The sequence below is a fragment of the Chrysochloris asiatica genome, unplaced genomic scaffold, assembly GCF_000296735.1.
Source record: "Chrysochloris asiatica unplaced genomic scaffold, ChrAsi1.0 scaffold00090, whole genome shotgun sequence".
Taxonomy (NCBI): Eukaryota; Metazoa; Chordata; class Mammalia; order Afrosoricida; family Chrysochloridae; genus Chrysochloris; species Chrysochloris asiatica.
The window spans coordinates 8,024,081-8,046,114 of NW_006408608.1; the positions used below are offsets into that span (position 1 = coordinate 8,024,081).

The following is a 22,034-nucleotide window of genomic DNA, read 5'->3' on the forward strand; positions in this document are numbered from 1 at the left end:
CTGAGATGGAGACAGAGACGATGACGTGGAGCAATGAAGCAGCTGGGGGCTCTGGATCCAGAGAGGGAAAGGGACTGTGGGCCAAAAACTGGGGGTGGAGGGGGAAGTGTAGGGGGCGGGTTTCTAGGATATACCCTTTGGCTGGTTGATGATGCATGGAGGGGAATGGAACCATGGCAATGAGATGATATACGATGGAATGAATGTAAAACTACATTCTCTCATGTAAACTATCATATAATTCACAATAAAACATTTAAAAAAAAAAGCAGCTACACAACTTGATGTAGTTTTTTAGGACAAATCCTTTTTCAAGTGAAAAAATAAACAGGGATTTAAAGATCAAAAAAAAAGAAAAGAAAAGAAAAAAGTAAATGGGTCCAGCAGAGAGGCAGGAGGACTATGGTCCAGCAGAGGGGCAGGAGGACTATGGTCCAGCAGAGGGGCAGAAGGACTATGGTCCAGCAGAGAGGCAGGAAGACTATGGCCCAGCAGAGGGGCAGGAGGACTATGGTCCAGCAGAGGGGCAGGAGGACTATGGTCCAGCAGAGGGCCAGGAGGACTATGGTCCAGCAGAGAGGCAAGACAACTATGGCCCAGCAGAGGGGCAGGAGGACTATGGTCCAGCAGAGGGGCAGGAGGACTATGGTCCAGCAGAGGGCCAGGAGGACTATGGCCCAGCAGAGGGGCAGGAGGACTATGGTCCAGCCGAGGGGCAGGACGACTATGGTCCAGCCGAGGGGCAGGACGACGATGGTCCAGCAGAGGGGCAGGACGACTATGGTCCAGCAGAGGGGCAGGACGACGATGGTCCAGCCGAGGGGCAGGACGACGATGGTCCAGCAGAGAGGCAGGACGACTATGGTCCAGCAGACTCTCGTACTTACAGATTGACAGCACCATCAGTGAGATATCCGAGAGCCAAGGGAGGGGTAGCCCTTGGGCTAAGGGAAACATTTCAAGGAGGGAACAGCCAGTTATGTGACGTATCACTTATAGATGGAGCAAGGTGAAGAGTGAAGAGTGAAAAGTTCACATCTGATCTAAGCAATGCGAATTCTTAGGAGAATGGAATAAGGAGGGAGACACAGGAACACCACAAGCATCTACTGCAAGGTTTGCTATAAAGAAACGCAGTGAAATGGGATAGTAGCTGGAAGGACACAGGAGCTCTCACAGCCTGGGGAATGCTAGCAGAGAGGGCCACGGTACTGCTTTCTCTATAGTATCGCCTGGCACTGTTAAATAGGCCGACTACTGTGACTTCTCCAGGCTGTGCTCCTCACAAATACTGACTGAGCACCACTCAATGCTAGTGTGGGGAAAAAGGACTGTCAAGCTCCTTGTCTTTGCAGAGTGTCAGCTTAGCAGGCATCATATGCACATGAACAGGCACCATGTATAATGAAATCTTTGCCATGCTAAAAGAAGGAGATGTTGCTACAGATAAACATAGGACTGGCATCCTCACAGGGAAGGACTCAGTGAAAGTACTGAGGAGGCTTACTGGGAAAGACACACTAAGTTCGTCAGCAGTGGAAGAGGAAGCAGAGAAATATCAACACATGTAGAACATGAGTTTGGGCTTACATGGTGAAAATGGGGTCCATTCAAGTATTTTAACCTAAGAGAGTGGCATGGGGCTGCTTGTAGATTAAATACCTGAGAGAAGGACCTTACTGGAGGCACTATTACAAACAACACAGGAAATGAGGCCTACCCATCCTGAGACATGGGAGGCAGCAGTAGAGGCAGTGGAAAGGTAGCCAGGGTTAAATGCGACAAAGTCTTGGTGACATGTCTAGACACAGGAATCCAAAGGCCAGCTGTCCTGAGCTCTGCAAATGCAAGGAATTCATGCACTGGTTTAATCCCAGCCTTCTTGCAGGTTCCTAAAAATGGCCAGTCTTTGTCCCCATCTGTGGCTATACTTACTAGCAATGAGGTTTCTGCTTCTAAATAAAAACCAGCCGCTTCCTCCAAAATTTCATTAATTTCCACAAGTCTTCCACAAACAAGGAATTTAGTTATTTGATGGTGGCAATGTTATTTCAAATTAGGGGCCAGCTCACACTTTTCAAATACGTTTTCAACAAAGACCCAGAATAATTGTTTTTAAAAAAAGGTGAGACAATAGGAAATGAAAATAACGTCTCCCAGGCTCAGAAATTTCTTAATGGAGTTCATTTTTAGCCAAAATGTGTGCCCTGTTAGGATGGGAGGAGGGGGGGGGATGGAATTCTTTGCCTATGATTGACGAACACACCCAGATTTTAAGTGTCCAACTGGGCACAGTCCTCTATGAACTAGGAAGGCCCGCAACAAGGCATTAATTGTGTACAGTACACTTAGGCTCTGCTGAGCCTTAAGCATAAAGACGGTCTGGGAAGCACAAAGAGGCTGAACAGTCTGCTCAACCTAGAGCCCATTAGCTGAGGTAGATACGGGGCCGTTTAGCTATGGCTTATAGCTGCATTATTCAGAGCCAGTATCACTATGACCAATCACACCACAAAAAGAATACACACCTTTTCTATTGGATCTAATGTTATATCAAGAAAAAACGAATTGTTTTTTTCTTAATGACTAGGGTGGGGTGGGGGACCAGTTACTGTTTTTTTTCTTTTGAAAATTCTACCACCCAAGGTCACAAGGTTATTAATTTTTGTTGCTGTTGAAATGAACATCTTAGTAAATCTTCTATGGCTAGCATGCAGACTTCACGGCTACCCGAAAGGGAGTGATTCAAACCCACAAACTACTCCACAGGAGAAATATGTGGCTGATTGCCTCTATAGAGGAGCCATCCTAGACATCTCTCCTGGGGCAGTTCCACTCTGTCCTGCACGGTCACTGTGAATCGGGAGCAACTCAATGGCAACAGGGTTGTCTGCTTTGTTGTTTATTCTCACTTCACAAAGCGGGGCAGAAAACAGCAACCCTCTATGAATGTCATCACCACAAACCCCAGACAAGCCCAAACCCACTGTTGGTGAGTCTATTCCGACCCTACAGAAAAGGAGCTTCAGAGGGCTCTCCAGGCTGCACAGCTCTAAGGAAGCAGTCCAATGCTTAACCCACTGTACCACCGAACACAGCTAATAAAGACTGTAAAGAATACAAAGTATTTTGTGGGTTTTTTTCCCTCTGCAATGTTTCTCTGAAAGAGGCACAAGCCTGTACTCTGAAATTTGCCTACTTGGGTCACTACATAGAACTGAGCAAGCTTTTTGTTGTTTGTTGTTAGGTACCATCAAGTCAGTTCTGACTCATAGTGAACCTGTTCTAGGGTTTCCAAAGAGCAGCTTTAGTCTGTGCTAAATTTACCACCTAACAAACGAAGGCCCATTTCCCCTTCACTTCTAGTATCATCAGTAGTCTCAATACATGGCTCAACTAGCGTAGTGGTTAAGAGTCAGGCTGTGAGCCGCAAGGTCAGCAGTTCGAAACTACCAGCGGCTCCTCAGGAGAAAGATGAGGCGGTCTGCTCCCGTAAAGATTTACAGCCTCGGAAACCCTGTACAGGGTGGCTATGAGTCGGAACCGACTCCATGGCACATAACAACAACAACACAGAATGTATGTTGTTATTGTTAGTAAGTGCTATCGAGGTGATTCTGACTCAAAGCCACCCTGTATACAGTTTCCGGCTGGTGGGTTTGAAATGCCAACCTTGCAGTTAGTGCGTTAGCAGTCCAGTGCTTATCCTACAGCACCATACCAGGACTCCACACAACAATGAAGCACACGTATATTAAACTGTGTACATGTGAAGTACACAGAGTGCGGTGAAGTTATGTAATACTGCCATGCCCACCCCCGGCCCGAGGAAGAGCATTACCAACACTCCAGAAACCTCCATGTGTCATGCCAGCCCAGCCCGCCTTCTATCACTACAGATTTCTTTTGACTGCTTTGAATTTTATATTAATTATTAATGCAATCATAAAATGTGTTTCATTTTAACAAGAATAATTTGATTTTTAACAAGAAAGGTTCTTTAGTAATTTTTAAAGAGGAGAAGTGACAATGAACACTCAGTTACCATATTAAATTTAGGTGTATTGTTGTTAAAACCCTTTCTATAGTTGCTGGATGATTCCCAAAAAACAGGCATTGCAAGCAAATACAGAGTTATGTGATCTGGCAACACATGCTCAAATGCCACTGGTGCAAGAAGCCCAGCTTACCTTCTGCAGAATCTCTCATATTTGCAGGGGTGGGATCTAGCTCGCTTGTCTTCAGCTTTAGTTCTTCAATTTTATTTCCTTTGCTTTTATTTTCCTGGGATTTTTTCTTCCCTGAAACACAATATGTATTCATTCATTCGGCCATTCATTATTATCCTGAATTCTTGAAGGCAACAATTATTATTTCAGTCACAGCGTATCATATACCTAGGTAAAGATCACTTCAAACCTACAGCTATCAAGCTTCAGCTACAAATAGTCTAGAAAAGTTAACAATATTGATTGATGTCAAAGACAACTTAGGCAGAACAGCACTGAATTCTGTTCTATGCAAGTAACACGGATGTGGCAGAAGACTGTAAGAAATATGTTTGAGAAAATCAGTATGTTATCATTTGAGCTCCTTTTAGTTAAGCTACGGTCATCCATAATTGTCAAAATAAAACAACAGAGACAGATGCCGCTGAACTACTGCAAGAAGCACGCATGCACACCACCAGCTCCACTATCAAATGCAGAGTAATGATGAATAATTCACGGCAAGCCTGCATGCTTGGCACTCCAAGTGCCCTGTGGGAGTCCACTCTAAGTCCAGTACAATTCAATATTTCATTAACAACGGCAGAGAATGAAATACAAGAAACACTAATTGCATCCAAGTGACACTATACTTTAAAAGATTAAAATGCACATATTTCTGACAAGCTGAAACAATAAACTAAATAAAACCAGTATTACCAGAGACAAACAATCTCTTATCAAAATGCAAATACTAAAGGTTCACAAGCTCAGTCTCTTTGGGCTTTAACTACTGTTAAAATTCTAAATGTCTTTTTTTTCTGGTAGCCTGTGTTTTTCAGTTTACAGATTTATAAAATGTTTCCACTGCACCTCAATGTAAAGAAAGCAAAGATCCTTACATTGGACCGACAAATAATATGATAAACTGAGAAAAGATTGCTGTTAAAAACTTCATTTTGATTGGGTCCACAATTAATTTTGCTTGGATTAATGCTCATAAAAGCACAGCAGTCAAGAAATCAAACAATATATTTTATTAGGCAAATCTGTTGCAAAAGACCTCTTTCAAGTGTTAAAGAGCAAAGATGTCACTTTGAGGCCTTAGGTGCAACTGACCCAAGCCGTGGTATTTTCAGTCATTTCATATGCATGTGAAAGTTGTACAGTGAATAAGAAAGACCTTAGAAGAACCAATGCATTTGAATTACAGTGTTGGTGTAGAATACTCAAAGTGCAATGGACTACCAGGACACACATTTCAAGTACAGCAGGGAGAAGAAGGCTCCTAAGAAGTAAGGGTGGTGAGGCTTGGTCCCTCAGGCTTTGTACATATTGTCAGGAGGGAATCAGTTCCGGGAGAAGGTCAATGTAGTAGGGGAAGATAGCGCGCCCCGCCCCCCGCATCACCACCACCAATGAGATGCAGAGTCACAGGGGCAGCTACAATGGGCTTAAACATAACAATTATGAAGACGTTGCAGGACCAGGCAGTGTCTCATTCTGTTGTGCAGGGTTTTGCATATGGTCGCTATGAGTCAGAACCCAACTCAACAGAGACAACATTCATCTTCCTAACACTTCCCTTTCCGCAGTGCAGTCCCCAAACTGACCTCAAAGAGATCCTGCAACAGCCTTCCAGAACAAGCATTCTGACACCTCTACCTCCGAATTAGTAAACTGGCTAACTAGAAACCACTCATGGCTTCTGGGACACATGGAAAATTATATTCTCATTAACTGAAATGCTACAGAGCAGCATAATTAACTAAAATACAGGTAACATATGAGAATGAGGTCAGAGACACAAAACGTTGTTGAAAAGATGAAGATTACAAGTAGAAACATCAATTCCAATTCAAAGCCAAGTAATAATCCTAAAAACACTTTTAGATTTTAACGCACACTTAAGAGATGTTAACACAGAGGAGAAAAAGTACAAAATACTTAATAGTCGTTTAGTTTATTAGTTTTAAAAAACAAGTTCAACAATATTTTAAAATACAAATTCTTCAGACCTTAAGAAAACAGAAGGTATTTTTTACAACTATGGTGCTATAGGATAAGCACTGGACTGCTAACCTCAAGGTTGGCAGTTCAAACCTACCAGTCGTTTCTTAAGAAACCTATACAAGGTTGCTACTGAGTCAGAACCGACTCAACAGCACAAAAGGACATCTACAGAGGGTTCAGTAAAATTCATGACAGCACACTGGAAACCACATTCTAATGGGAACACAAGTCAACGGTATGTGTGGAGATGTCTGAAACAGAAAAACACCTTTTCATATTGGCAAGTGGAGAGGACTTGGAAGTACCTACAGATGAAGATGAAAACGTGCAACCTTCAGGATGGATTACATTTCAGTATAAAGAAAACAATCAGATCAATCCTCAAACAGGACTAATAAAGCAACATCCTGACAAACGGAGAAAGGATCCAAGTTACTGAGGATTTCATTGGACGTGGCTCCACAATCAACCACCGCAGAAGCCGCAGTCAGAAATTCAAATGCATATTGTTGTTGTTGTGGTTATGTGCCGGGGAGTTGATTCCAACTCATAGTGACCCTGTACAGGGTTTCCGAGGCTGTAAATCTTTACGGGAGCAGAAAGCCTCATCTTTCTCCCAGGGAATAGCTGGTAGTTTCGAACTGCTGACTGTGAGATTAGCAGCCCGATTCTTAACCACTATGCTACCAGAGCTCCATATTACATTGGGCAAATCTGCTGCAAAAAGACCTCTTTAAAGTGTTAAAAGAGGCGTGTGGTGGCTCTGTAGGATAAGCACTAGACTGCAAACCATAAGGTCAGCAGTTCGAGCCCACCCGCCACTCCGAGGAGTTAAGATGCGCTCCCAAAAGAGTTAACACAGAAGCCTTGGAAACCCTATAAAAGCTATGAGTCAGAACCGACTGGGCAACACTCAACAATAGCAGTGCTGTGAAAACTATCACTCCATACCCAAGTATTTTCAACTGCGTGTGAAAGCGGGAATATGAGTAAGACTTCAGAAGAGCATTTGAATTGTGGTGTTAGAGAAGAATACTGACTATACCATGAACTGCCAGAAGAATGAACAAATTTGTCTCGGAGAAAGTCACAATGCTCTTTAGAAGTGAAGAATGCAAGACTCTGGGCTCACATACTTTGGACACATTCTCAGGAAGGATCCTCAATGAGATGGACTGACACAGTGGCTGGAACAGTGGGCTCAAATACAGCCAGCAATTGAGAGGACGGTGCAGCATTGGCAGTGTTTGGTAGCCAACCTGAGGACACCTAACACTGACTCTCTAACGATTCTTATTCCCCTTGTCAACCTACCAGCACTTAGTCTGAGTCCGATAAAGACAAAGACTCTTGAGCGTAAGGTATATGGAATCTACTTCCTGTGAACCAGTTTTCATATCCCCAGAAATACCAGTCACTGTGTGCGTGCATCAATGCCCACCCGACTGAGGGGCTGCTCTAGAATTCCCACCTGCTCCGAGTGCAGCTTTCCCAGAGTTAATTCAAGTTACATTCAGGTAGTCCTTGTCCTGGACTAACACCACCACAATGGGTAAGATATCAGTAACACCCCTTATACAGATTCCAAATAAGACAAGCTTACTGTGCGCTTGCTTTGTTACTTTGTGCAAGTATAATCGTTTAAAGTAAATAGAAATAAAGCGATATAGTCTAAACTTCTTCTCTTAGGCATAAATCTTGCATACGTTTTGTTAAAGACAAGTCACACTATAAAATTTAACACCCAAATAAAGCTATTTGTCATACAATCCCTTGCAAACAGAATTTCAAATGGATAGGAAGATTTTTTGACAACCTCTCAAGCACTGTATCAGTTCTGTTGGTAGATCAGGGCCTTCCCCCTACCCCCAAAAAAGGAAATTGGCCGATGCTATGTGAAGCAGTAAATAAATTGGTGAGATTTCTAGAGTTTATAATAACAAAACAAAGCACAACTTTAGTAATAATACCATTAAGTTGCACTCAACATGACATAAAAATGAGTCCCGATGTGGTACTGTAGGATGTAAGCACTGGATCACAAGTTGGTTTTAAGTGCAAGTTGGTTCAAACTCACCAGCTGCTCATTGAAACCCTATATAGAGTCACTAGGAGTCAGAACCAACTCAATGGCACTTGACAACAACAAGAGCAAAATAAAATAAAAGTATCTATAAAGTGTAAAAGGGCCCTGGTGTGGCACTGAGGGTAGGCACAAGATTGGCAGTTCAAAACCACAAGCTGCTCTCCAAAATCCTATACAGTGCTGCTAAGAGTGGGACTGATATGATGGCACAAACAATTAGCAAAAAGTACAAGTGTCATTTTAAGCTTTAATCCTTGCCTAGAAGAACACTAAAGGGTCAGCTGATATACAGAATGTCAATCATGCACTACTAGATGCCCCAACCTATCAGTGAGGAGTCCCTTTCCAAATTTCCTTAAGTGTCCTCTTTTAACAGCCCAGACCATGGACATGGGTTCTACAGGAGGAGAAGCTACCCATAGTAGGTCCAACTTTTCTGTATCTTCATCAGAGTACTAGTAAGAAAATCCAGGTAGCTCCCAGGAGCAGATGAAGTCTCTGTTGTGGGGGTCTGTCCCGTGCACTGTCAAATGTTTAGCATCCCCGGCCTCTGCCGGTAGCAAACTCCTCTCCCCTGCTCAATTCTGACAAACAAAAGTCTCCAGAGATTGTTATGTGTCCCTTAGGGGGCAAAACTCTCCCTGAGTTGAGGATCTCTAAGGCTGCCCAAAGCATTTGAGTCCTGGTGTGGCGCTGTGGGTTAATGCGGCAGACTGCAAAGCCGTTTGAGAACTGCAAGGTCGGCGGTTCAAGCTCACCAGCTGCTCCTCAGAAACCCTATACAGGGTCGCTATAGGTCGGAACTGACTTGACGGCACTTAATAACAACAAAGACACATTGGACTCTGCAGTCTATATACTTAAAAATTACAAAAATTGCTTGAATGATACTAACCAAGTCAATTCTAGTAACTGAGGGATGGAACCATTAAGTTCACCTCCAAGTAACTTGATGATCACCTAAGAACACCAGTTGACTTTGTTTCAACACAATCGAATTATCATGAATCTAAGCATTACTCATTCATGGAATTGAGATTACCTGGCACATAAAACAGTAGGAGACTTCATGGGGCCCTTCAGACTAGAGACGGAAGGAGCTATTGAAATCACCTGTCCTACTGACTCATTTTGCAGGGGACACTGGTGGCTAAAAACTCAAGTCTGACAAAACAGAGATCAGAACCCGGCGGTCCTGACTACCACATATGGATACAGGGTCTCCCCTCACAAAGTAAAATACTGCAGCCACGTGGCTTCCCAGACTACGTTTCCTTCTCAGTAATGGTTCTCACCTGGCACCCAGAGGCTTCCGTTCTAGGTGCCATTAAGTGGAATGGAAAACCAATAGCAAACCTATGCTGAGCTTCAGACGAGGGAGGGGAGGAGCTGGGAGGGCAGAGCACCCCGTGGAACCTGATAAGTACACATGTGCACTTACCATCAGGTTCCTGCAGGCTCCTACATGGCCGCTGCTGCCAGCCGGCTGCTCCACTTGGTCTAAATAAGAAAGATACAGGAATGAAACAGAAGGAAAGTGAAATGGAATCAATGACAAAGAATACAATGAAGGAGAGGTCAAAATGGTACAGACACAAGGAAAAGAAAAGCACAGAAAGGTGAAGAAAACGGAATGAAACAGAAGGAAGACAGCAGTTATCTCCTGCACCAAGTTTCTCACGGCAAAAATTCATCTTTAATTGCTGATGTTAAGGTGAACTTAGTACACTGCTTCTCAGACCTGTATACTGTGCCCAGGTTGTAAAATGGAGCATGCAGGTTTCTCTCTGCTTATATTCAGGTTTGCCTACGACTACCCCAGCTTGAAGACCAGAGATGTGAAAGCATCTTCCAGGGTCATAAATCTAATAACTCAGCTCTGGAGTCAGAATGAAAACCCCAGGATAGTGACCTTACACAGTGCCTCTTTTGACTGTATTTCTTTCTTAGGACCTTATTTATTTATTTTACAAAACTCTTTATTAACCATTATTACACTTGATCTCAAATGAAAGAAAAATGGTATAAAAGCTTCCAACTGCATTTATAGCTAAGAAACAACATATGGGAATGCAGATTTTTCCCTCTTTACATTGTATGTTAAGCCAGGAACAAGTACTAGCCAATAGCACAAAATGAGCAAATATGAGGGTCAATTAAAAAGTATTGCTAGTAGGACCATAGAACTCATTATTAAACAAAGTATCAACTGTGAAGCTACTGTTTCTGAAAATATCCTAGCCACTTCAGAAGGCAATGTTTCCATCCATCCATCTCTGAAGAACATGCTTCTATTTACTGGCAAATTGGGCTGCCTCAACGAGCTCAATTTGTGTTTCTTTTGAATATGCTTTGAGTTTGATGATAAAATAAATTCTGGAGGAGCATGATCAGGGTTGTAGAGGTGGATCTAAAGGTTTCCCGATGAAATTCTCCTTAAGACAGCCCTTGCTTGTTGTTGTTGTTGTCAGGCGCCATCGAGTCGGAACCGACTCATAGCGACCTCATGCACAGCAGAACAAAACAATGTTCGATCCTGAGCCAACCTCACTACTGCTGCCACACTTGAGTCCATCAATGATGCCACCTGGCTGATCCATCTCGTTGGGGGTCTTCCTCTTTTTCTCTGACCCTCCACCCTTGCTACCTACCCTCAAAGAATTCGCCAGATGCACTGTCCTGATGGGGAAAACCTCAGCACAACTTACCTGGCCTTTTTCTCACCGATGCAATTTTCAATTTTCTTGAAACTTAAGTACCTGTGACTACCCTGTGTATCTTGAAAAAAACTGATCAAGATCACGCTTTTAGAATATCCTAACACGCGAATTCACCATAACCTTCTGTACTGACCTCTCCGCCCTGAATTGAACTAACCACCCACCAGCAGATACTGTTGGAAGACACGGTTCTGACTGGATTTTTGGGAGGTACCCTAATAAGACTAAGACAAGTGAATGAGAGACTATGTCTGCAGTCAGTCACTGATCATAGTGACACATTTAAACAGGTTTTGTTTAGAGTAAGCTCGTGCCCGTATGAACTGGAACCCTACAGAATGTTTTGACTGCATAGTAGCAATACTTTTTGACCTAGTCTGGTGGATTGACACTGTGGCAACAGCAGTGGGCTCAAGTGTAACGATGGTGAGGATGGCATAGGACCGGACAAAGCTTTGTTCTGTTGTGCACAGGGTCACTATGAGTCAGAACCAACTCGACAGCACCTAACAACATGATTCACCACGAAATAGTATAAATGAAACTGGACTGTTCCATGAAATTGTTGCCATAGAGAAATCCAACAACCACTGTTGTTGTTTTTTTTAGGTGCCATCGAGTTGGTACCAACTCTAAGCAACTTTATCACAACAGAACAAAACACTGCCCCGTCCTGCGCCAACCTCACAATTGTTGCTGTGCTTGAGGTCACTGCTAATGTCATTGTGCCAATCAATCTCATTGAGGGTCTTCTTTTTTACTGACCTTCCACTTTACTAAGCATGATGTCCTTTCCTTCTCCATGAACTGGTACCTCCTAATAAAATGTCCCAAGTATGAGAGACGAAGTCTGGCCATCTTGGTTTCTAAGGAGCATTCCGGCTGTACTTCTTCCAACACAGATTTGTTTGTTTTAGGCAGTCCATGGTACTTCTAATATTCTTCTCCAACACCATAATTCAAATGCATCAATTCTCCTATGGATTTCTTTATTCACTGTCCAATTTCACAAACATATAAAGTTATTCAAAGTACCATGATTTGGGTCTGACACACTTTAGCTCTCAAAACTGCTATCTTTTCTCTTGAACACTTAAAAGAGGTATTGTGCAGATTTGCCTAATGCAACTATGTTGTTTGGTTTCTTGACTGCTGCTTCATCCAAGCAAAATGAATTCTTGGCAACTTCAATCTTTTCTCCATTTAATAGATGTTATTTATTGGTCCAGTGGTGAGAATTTTTTATTTCTTTGCACTGAAGTGAAACCCATACTGAAGGCTGTGGTCTTTTACCTTCATCAGTAAGTATTTTAAGTCCACTTTGCTTTCAGCAAACAAGACTGTATCATCTGCATTATCACAAGACTGTTAATGAGTCTTCCTCCAATCTTGACACCACATTCTTCTTAACATGATTTTCTAATTTTAAACCACTCAGTGACCCCTTGTACTATGTGAAGAACTGCCTCTTGGTCTATGTACAGGTTCCAGAATATTCATTCTTGGCTAAATTGTCCACACACTGTCATGATCCACACAATCTAAGCCATTGTGTAGTCAATAATGCACAGGTAAACATCTTTCTGGTATTCTCTGCTTTCATCCAAGATCTATCTGAATCCAGCTTTTACCTCTGGCACTTCTGTCAGTATACTGTTGTAATTGGTTTTTGTTTTGTTTTTTAATATAATTATCTTGAGCAAAATTATACTTGCATATAATATGAATGATATTGACCAATGATTTCTGTATTTCATTGGGTCACCTCTCTATGGAATAGCCACAAACATGGATCTTTTCCAATCAGTTGGCCAGGTAGCTGTCTTCCAAATTTCTTGGCATAGAAGGAGTGAGCCTTGTTCTTTGCCAATGTCTTTACTGCACCTTGCAACTTCTTCCTACAGTATCACAGGCTCTTGATCATATGCTATCTCTTGAAATGGTTGAGCATCCACCACGTCTTTTTGGTAGAGTGACTATGTAGTCCTTCCATCTTCATTTGATGTTTTCTGCATCATTCAGTATTTTGCCAACAGAATCCTTCAATATTGCAAGTTTAGGCTTGAACCTTTTCTTCAGTTCCCTCACCCTGAGAAATGCTGAGTATGTTCTTCCTTTTGGTTTTCTATCTCTATGTCTTTAAACATTTCATTGTAATATTTGACTTTGTCTTCTCGAGCTGACCTTTGAAATTTTCTGCTCAGCTCTTTACCTCCTGACTTCTTCCATTTGCTTTAGCATCTCTATGCTAGAGAGCAATTTTTAGAGTCTCTTCTGACATCCAGGCATTTTTGTCTTTTCCTTCTTTCTTATCTTAATGACCTTTTACATTATTCCTATAGGGTGTTCTTGAGGTCATCCCACAACTCTCTAGGTCTTCAGTCATTAATATCTAATTCATCAAAACTGTTCTTCAGATAATCTCTAAATTCAGATGGGCTACGTCCAATGTCCTGTTTTGACTCTCATGGAACTTGTTTTCATTTTCTTCAGCTTCAGTCTGTACTTGCAGATGAGCAACTGTTGGTCTGTTCCACAGTCTGACCTTGGCCTTATTTTAGCTGATGATATATGTAGAGCTTTGCCACCATCTCTTTCAACAGATGTAAGCAATTTGATTTCTGTGTATTGTGTCTGGTGAGGTCCACGTCTACAGTCTTTCATGTTGTTTAAAAAAGATATTTGCAATGAAAAGTCACTGGTTTTGCAGAAATCTATCATGCGATCTCCAGCATCATTTCTATCACCAAGGCCATATTTTCCAACTACTGATCCATTCTCTTTGTTTCCAACCTTTCCATTCCAATGGCCAGTTATTATCAATACATACTGATTTGCACTGATTACATTTTTGATCAATTCCAGACTGAAGAAATTGATAGACTGCTTCAATTTCATCATCACTGGCTTTTGTGGCTGGTGTATAAATTTGATCAATAGTGGCATTATTTGGTCCTCCTTGTAGGCATATGTATATTATTTTATCACATCATTGTACTTCAAGACAGATCTTGAAATGTTCTTTTTGATGACTAATGCAATGCCATTCCTCTTCAATTTGTCATTCCCAGCCTAGTAAGCCATGTGATTGTCAGATTCAAAATGACTAATACCAGTCCACTTCAGGTTATTAATGCCTAGGATATCTATCTTTAGGTGTTGTATTTCATTTATCACAACTTCCAAGTCCTAGATCCATACTTCGTACATTCCATGTTCCAATTATTAACGGATGTTTACAGTTGTTTTTCCTCATTTTGAGTTGCGTCCCGTCAGCAAATGAAGTTCTCAGAAGCTTTACTCAACTCTCATCACCACGGTCAAGTCTACTGGTCAAGTCTACTTTGAGGACGCAGCTCCCCTGTCGTGTTTTGAGTGCCTGTCAACCTGAGAGGCTTCTCTTACGGCATTGTATCTGACAATATTCTGGTGCTATGTGACAGTGTTCCACTGCTATTCATAAGGTTTCCAGTGACTAGTGCCATCGAGTCGGTTCTGACCCATAGCGACCCTGTACAGGATTTCCGACCATAGTGACTTTTAAAGACAATATGTAGCACTATGCTTCTGTTCGTGGGAAGTTGCAAAACCCAGATTGCCTGAAGTATCACATGAATAATTTAACCTTGGTCTGAACTCTGTTCTACTATTCTAATAAAATGGACAAATAAAAACTATGAAGACTAAAGTATCACTAAAACATGTTCAAGCAAAAGAAAGAATGCAAAATTCTAGAAGGCTTATTCAAGTCACATTACAAATGCATCACAATAATGAAGGCTCACCCATTTGGCGATTTAAATGAATTTAAATTGGCACTCTATATATGTATTTCTGGAGCCCTGGTATGACACTGTAGGTCAGTGGTTCAAACTCACCAGCCGCTCCTCAGAAACCCTATACAGGGTTGCTGTGAGTCAGAACCGACTTGACAGCACACAACAACAACATATTTATTTCTGCATGTGTTGCCTCCTCACTGGGAGACAGCCAACTCTGAAGCATAAAGTCTGAACAAAATATCATGCAAAAAAGAAATCATGCACCCCATCTGGAAGCTCTCCATTATTACTCATCAGCAGATACACAGTGGATGAGTTGAGTTCATTTGTGAGAGTTCTACCTTAGACCTGGGAAAGTCCACAAGGGCCTTGGTTATCCTGCACAGGGATCAGCAGCCACTCCCCACTCACTCAGCCCTTACTACAAAGCTTTCTATGCTAGCAGAACTCCACTTTCCTGCCCCACTTATCTGCTACCTCACAAGGACAAAATCCCAGTCTCTCCAGGTCTCCTTAGCATTTGATGATTGATCTTTCATTCTTCAAGTTCCCTTTCGCCATCCCACCATCTAGCATCTGCAGCTGGCCTCACTCTTCTTACTGAATCTTCCTCTTCATCCCAAGTGTCTCCCATAGGAACTCTGAATGGTGGAACCATGCTTTTCCCTGAGAGGGTGAAAAAAGGTTTCAACTAAAGCATTCAGCTTAGACCATAGGGGTAGCATAGGACCAGGCAGCATTTCGTTCCGGGGGGGAAGGCAACTCAACAGTAGTTAACAATGACAAAAATATTCATCTAAGCTGAAGGGATGGAACTGTGAAATTTAAATGTAAAGGTAAGAGGGAGGAACACCCCAAGACTTCCTATCAGAAGATCTTATAGATCATCTTGTCTGCTGCCCAGGGTGCATGACGACACCTCTCTTAGCTTGAGCTCACCACATCAGTTGTCTAACATCTCACAGCCAAGTTATTAGCAAAAGTGGGCGTTTTATTCCCATATAATTCATTACTCTTTCCAATGTGTTCTTACAGCCTTCTGACACCTAATTTCACCTTAAAAGAAGAGAATTCAAACACTGACACTTGCTTTCATGTAAGTCTGAAAAATTCCTTATAAATACCTACACTCACTATTCATTTCTTAAAACTGTTAAAGGCAAGGGTGTCATTACACTGATAGGAGCACTCAGGACATTTGGTTTAGAGAGAAGCTGGAGGTCCAAAAGTAAGATGAGAAGGTTTAACTGGAGAAAGAAAACCTAAGACTAGTCTTAAATGATTTTTGATAGAATTATTTTAAAAAAGAGAAAAGACTATGCCAGTAAGACAGGGAAACCAATGTTTGAAGTAAGGTTATAAGCATTTAAATACCCAAAATGATGAGAGAGACCATGACCCTGTGGTGTTCTACTGAGGGTGTGGTGTGACCTTGTGCAGTGTGGTGAGCAGAGAGGAGCAGAGAACTGGAAAGAAAAGGAGACATAAAGCTAACTTTTCCAAAAGCATTAAGAGTCCATTTCAATGCCTTGATTAGATACTTTAAAATATAGAGAGGATTATAACCTGGGTGCCCCCTGAAGATTACCAAAAGTTAGGAATCCAATGACAGGCAAATAGATAGGTAAAGCCTGGGCTTTATTAAGACTCAGGTACGTTTTTCCATAAATGTTTACAATCAGCAACATATTACACCCAGGGGATGTGTTCACCACATGATCACAAGTGGCTTTGACAAATGGCCAAAAACAGATCATCGGTGGAAAAATAAGCAACCTGGGGCCCAGCGCTGCAGGTTCCATGGTGTTTAGAAGAGAGAAGTTTGAAGCAGTTATATGCCACAACCACTGTTGTTCTGGAAGTACTATGATATGCATTTCCTGTAAGTGTCTTTTACACTTAAACTCATTTCAATCTAAATTCACCTGATAGTAAAAAAAAAAAAAACCTGTTAAGTTTTCATTCACTGTAGGCAGAATTCCCAATCTTTTTCTGCAGTTAAACTCATCAAGGGCTATCTGTAATCTTGGAGGCAAATTATAAAAATAAACTCACAGAGGTTGTAAATTACTCCTATTAAAAAAGCAGGGCTGTCGGCTTTGCTTCTAACAGAAACAATGGAAGAAAACTTCTGGCTTTTTCAGTTCTGAAGTTCACAGTATAAATTCCTGAAATATCCGACTTCCCAATGTAAGGTTGATGGGAGAAGAGCAAATGGCAAATCTGGAGGGAAACTAGACTCCCTAAAAGGCTGTGATTAGGTCATTTCACAGACCCGAAAGGGTTCTTCAACTGAACCCTTAGCAAATTCAAACCAAGAAAGCAGTTCCATTTCCTTACATTACACTCTTTGGAATTTCAACCAATCTGTGACAAGAACAGATTCATTTTAGAGAGTAACTGAAATAGCTCAGAAATTTAAGTTGCTAGCCTGTTCTATTTATTTTCTTTAATTTCTGGAGTTATTCTTTCTGGGGTACAGTCCTTCAATAGCTTCTAATTTATGGGGGAGGAGAATTATCTAGACTTGAAACCTTACACATGAGGTGGCTTCTAAGAATATGTAGAAAATGGAATGAAAAGAAAATGGAATTTTTCCACAAAATTTTTGAAGCCCCCTTGGATGAAAGCAGAGAGGCCTCTACAAAATAAAATAAAAAAACTCAATTCCAGTTCAGGTCGCAATCCCCTGTGATCAAACCAATCAGGACCAGGAACTGTACACCAGCAGCAGCGTAGGTGTAGAAGTGCCTCCAGGTTGCCAAATGTCGTCTGCTCTGACTCATGGCCACCCTGTATAGGGTTTCCAAGGAGCAGCTGGTGGGTCTGAACAGCCGACCTTGCAGTGAGCAATCAGCAGGGACAGTCACACCCTGGAGAATTGGCTAGTCTCAATTAAAGAGTGTTTCTTTCCCCTTTCAAAGACCCTGACTAATCTTACAATACTATAACCTCAAGAAATAAACTACAAATTTTAATTTAAGAATATTTTTAAGAAGTAAAATCTAGCCATCAATCTGAGCCATGCTATAATTAAAACTTAGAATCCGTTCTTTACATTTGCTTATGGAACTGTCCATAGGAATGATGGTCAAGCCACAGCAGTGACAAGAATCAGGCTACACTACATCCCGCCCAGAAGTAAATGTACAGAAACTTGAAGAGACATAAAACACTGGCAGGTGGCCCTCAGTAATGAGATTAATATGGGTGAAAGGCTGATAACATTTGGTTATATTATGCAACCAATAAATGAATAATGGCTTTTAAAAGGAAAACTGATGATATTTCATTTGGGTGAGATTTGTTGTTGTTGTTATAGGTACAAGTCAAATTCAGCTCATAGTGAACCCATGTGAAAATAGTTCTCTATAGACTGTAACTTTCATGGGAACAGTTCAGCAGGTCTTTCTCCTAAAGAGCTGCTGGGTAAGTTCGAACCACCAACCTTTTGTTTAAGTAGCTGAGCACTTAACCATTGTGCCACCAGCACTAACACATGCTATTTTAAAAGCATTCAACTTGGCAAAACCCTGAACGTCCTAGGCTGCCTGCACAGAAAGAGTATTGAAGTGCTTCTCTCTGCTCCACCCAGCTGTGCAGCCCAGGGTAGCAGCTCCAGCAAAGAACCACTATCCCCAGAGGTCCCAAATCCACTATGAACAGTCACAATGATTTCAGATGGTAAATATCCAGAAGACAGACTATTAAATACTCAAAACTACCTAAGCATTCAAATGACCACCCTTAACCTTTGGTGTCTAATCTTCAAATTTATATATGTATCACATTACTTATAGAAACCACGGTCTCCTTTCCCACTGCTGTTCTGTTCTATGGGCACTCGATTATTGCATAAGGTTTTTTTCCCCCAAGTATTTAAATTAACACTCACCATTTGGGCTGTCAATTGTGTTAATGACAGCACTGTTCACTAACTTTTATTTTGCTTCTTAAAAATGCAGAAAGTAGGCAATGACATTTGAATATGCCACATTTGGAAAAGATTGGGGAAAAATAGCTTATAAATAAAAGAGATTTTAAAAAGATACTAAACTACCTAATCACTTGCATTGTTGCTGTTAACTGCCATCAAGTCAGTTCTGATTCACAGCAACCCGGTAAAAGAGGTTTCCAAGGAGTTCTGGTAACGTAGTGGTTATGAATCGGGCTGCAAACTGCAAGGTCAACAGTTTGAAATTACCAGCTGTTTCGCGGGAGAAAGATGAGGCTCCCGTAAAGATTTACAGCCTGAGAAACCCTGTACAGGGTCGCAATGAGTCGGAACCGACTCCATGGCACACAGTCACCATCACCATAAGGTTTCCAAGGAGCAACTAATGGATTTGAACCAATGACTTTGCTGTTAGCAGTCCAGTGTTTATCCAACAGCACCACGCCCAGGACTGCTAATCACTTGTACCTACAATGAAGTAAGACATTTTTATTTCAGTATAATTTTCTTTCAACCCCACCCACCAGCAGCTACACCTCCCCCAATATGAGCTTGAGAAGAACACATCCCTCCAAATGCGAGGGACCCACAAAGGACAGCATAAAGGCTTCCATTACAATGAAGTCAAAACTGCCAATGAGGTCTTTCAAATTCAAGAAGCAGATGAGGAAGAACTAAAAGATACTTTTCTCCTAAATCATTTATTTTTAAAATCACAAATCAAGTTTAAATTCAATTTCAGGCTTTTTGCAATACATATGAAAATTCTAGTAGTCTATTTAACACATCTCATTTTCAAATATGCTGGCTTATCTCAGGTTACTAATCAAACCTAGGCCAAAGTCAACAATCCTTCTAGATTAAAAAAAAAAAAATTCCAAAACACTTTGTAAAGTTTTTGGAATAATGGTAGAGAGATGCACTTGGATAATTTTCTTGAGTGCCCATTTTGAACAAAGTACTTTGTTAGGACCTATGTTCTTGTTTTGTTGTTAAGTTGAGGCTGAGTCAGTTGGGACTCACAAAGACACTGTATAGGTTTTTTTGAGAAGTGCGTGGTAGGTTTGAACTACCAACTTGTGATTCACAGTCCAGTGCCGATCCTACAGCGCCACACCAGGAGCTGTTGTTAGGTTCCATCAAGTCAATTCAAACTGTGGCGCTGCGGGATAATGCACTGGACCGCAAGGTAGGTGGTTCACCAGCCACTACTTGGAAACGCTATATAGGGTCACTACGAGTCAGAACAGACTCAAAGGCACTTCACAACAACAACAACCAACAATGCACAACAGAATGAAAACACTGCCGGGTCCTGTGACATCCTAAAAATTATTGAAAAACTAGAACCAACTGCTTTAGCCACTGTGCGAATCCACCTCCACTTTTACTAAACATATATCCTTCTACAGGGACTGGTCTCTCCTGATAATATGGCCAAAGTATGAAAGATTAAGTCTGGCCCATCCTTGCCTCTAAGGAGTGTTCTAGCTGTACCTCTTATGACGCAAACCTGTTCTTCTGGAAGTTCATGGAACTTTCAATATAATTCTCCAACACCATAAATCAAACACATCAGTTCTTTTAACAGTCTTCCTTATTCTTTATCCAACTTTCACATGTATATGAGTCTATTGGAAATACCATGGTTTGGGCTGCTGGTGGTGGTAGGTGCCGTGGAGTCGGTTCCGACTCATAGCAACCATGGCACAGGGTTTCCGAGGCTGTAAAACTTCATGGGAACAGAACACCTCATACCCTTTCTCCCGCAAACAGCTGGTAGTTTTGAACTGCTGACCTTGCACTCGCAGCCCGATTCATAACCACTACGCTACCAGAGCTCCTTATAGTTTGGGTTAGATGCACCTTAGTCTTCAAACTGGCATCTTTGCTCTTGAGCACTTTAAGGTCTTATGCAGCAGATTTGTTGAAATCCAGTATGTTGTTGGAGTTCTTCACTATTGCTGCCATAAGTGTTGATGTTGAAGTCTTCGACAACTGAAATCTTTCCTCCATTTATCATGATGTTATGTATTAGTCCAGTTGTGAGGATTTCTGCTTTCTTTGCATTGAATGGCAATCCATACAGAAGGCTGTGGCCTTTGATCTTGACCAATTATTTCAAGTCCTCTTCACTTTCAGCAAACATGATAGTATCATCTGCATATTGCAGGTTATTAATAAGGATTCCTCCAATCCTGATTCCATGTTCTTCATATAATCCAGCTCAGATTATATGTTTAGTACAGCTTGAGTAAATATGGTAAAAGAATACAGCCCTGGTGCACACCTTTCCTGATTTTAAACCATAGTCAGAATCCCCTTGTTCTAACAATTGCTTGTTTGCCTATATACAATGTCCGGAGCACAATAAAGTGTTCTGGAATACCCATTCCTTGCAATGTTATCCATAGCTTGTCATGATCCACTCAGTCTAAAGCCTTTGCATGATCAATAAAGCACAGCGTTGTTCTAGTATGCTCTGCTTTCAGCCAAGATTCATCTGACGTCAGCAAAAATATCCCTAGGTTCAAGTCCTCTTTTGAATCCAGCTTGAGTTTATGGCAGTCCTCTGTCGATGTATGTTGCAGCCATTTTTAAATTACCTTCAGCAAAATTTTATTTGCAAGTGCTATTAATGAAAATGTCCGATCTCCACTTTCCACTGGGTCACCTCTTTTTAGAATGGGCACTGTTGGCCAGGTAGCTATCTTCCAAATTTCTTGGCATAGATAAACCAGGGCCTTCAGTGCCTCACCAGTTTGTTACAAGATTTCAATTTGTATTCCATCAATTCCTGGAGTCTTGTTTTTCGCCAATTAACTTCAGTGGGGCATGGACTTCTTCCTTCAGTAACATTAATTCTTTATCATATGCTACCTCTTGAAAAAGTTGAGCATCAACCAATTATTTTAGGTACAGTGACTCTGTGTATTCCTCCTTCCATCTTCTATTGAAGCTTTTTGCATCATTCAATATTTTGCCTATAGAAAGAAACCTTCAATATTGCAAGGCAAGGCTTCGATTTTTTTCTTCAGATTCAGCTTAAAAAAGGCTTAGCATTGTCTGCCCTTTTGGTTTTCCAACTCTAGGTCTTTGCACATTTCATTATAATATTTTATCTTCTAGAGCTGACCTTTGAAATTTTCTGTTCAGTTCTTTTACTTCCTCACTTTAGCATCTCTACCCTGGAGAGTTCCTCTGCTATCTTTCAGGAAAGTGAGGCAGCACAGGAGGAACTCACTCATCTCTGCCAAGAAATTTGGAAGA

General features: G+C 41.5%; 1 protein-coding gene across 1 annotated transcript in view; it reads right to left on the reverse strand.

Moving 5' to 3' along the window:
* PRDM2 (PR domain containing 2, with ZNF domain) overlaps positions 1-22,034 on the reverse strand; it is a 148,751-nt gene that overhangs the window by 65,457 nt on the left and 61,260 nt on the right. Inside the window, exon 5 of the mRNA XM_006866370.1 lies at positions 4,191-4,301. Coding sequence (XP_006866432.1) covers positions 4,191-4,301 — 111 coding nt within the window. The remainder of the gene's footprint in view (positions 1-4,190; positions 4,302-22,034) is intronic.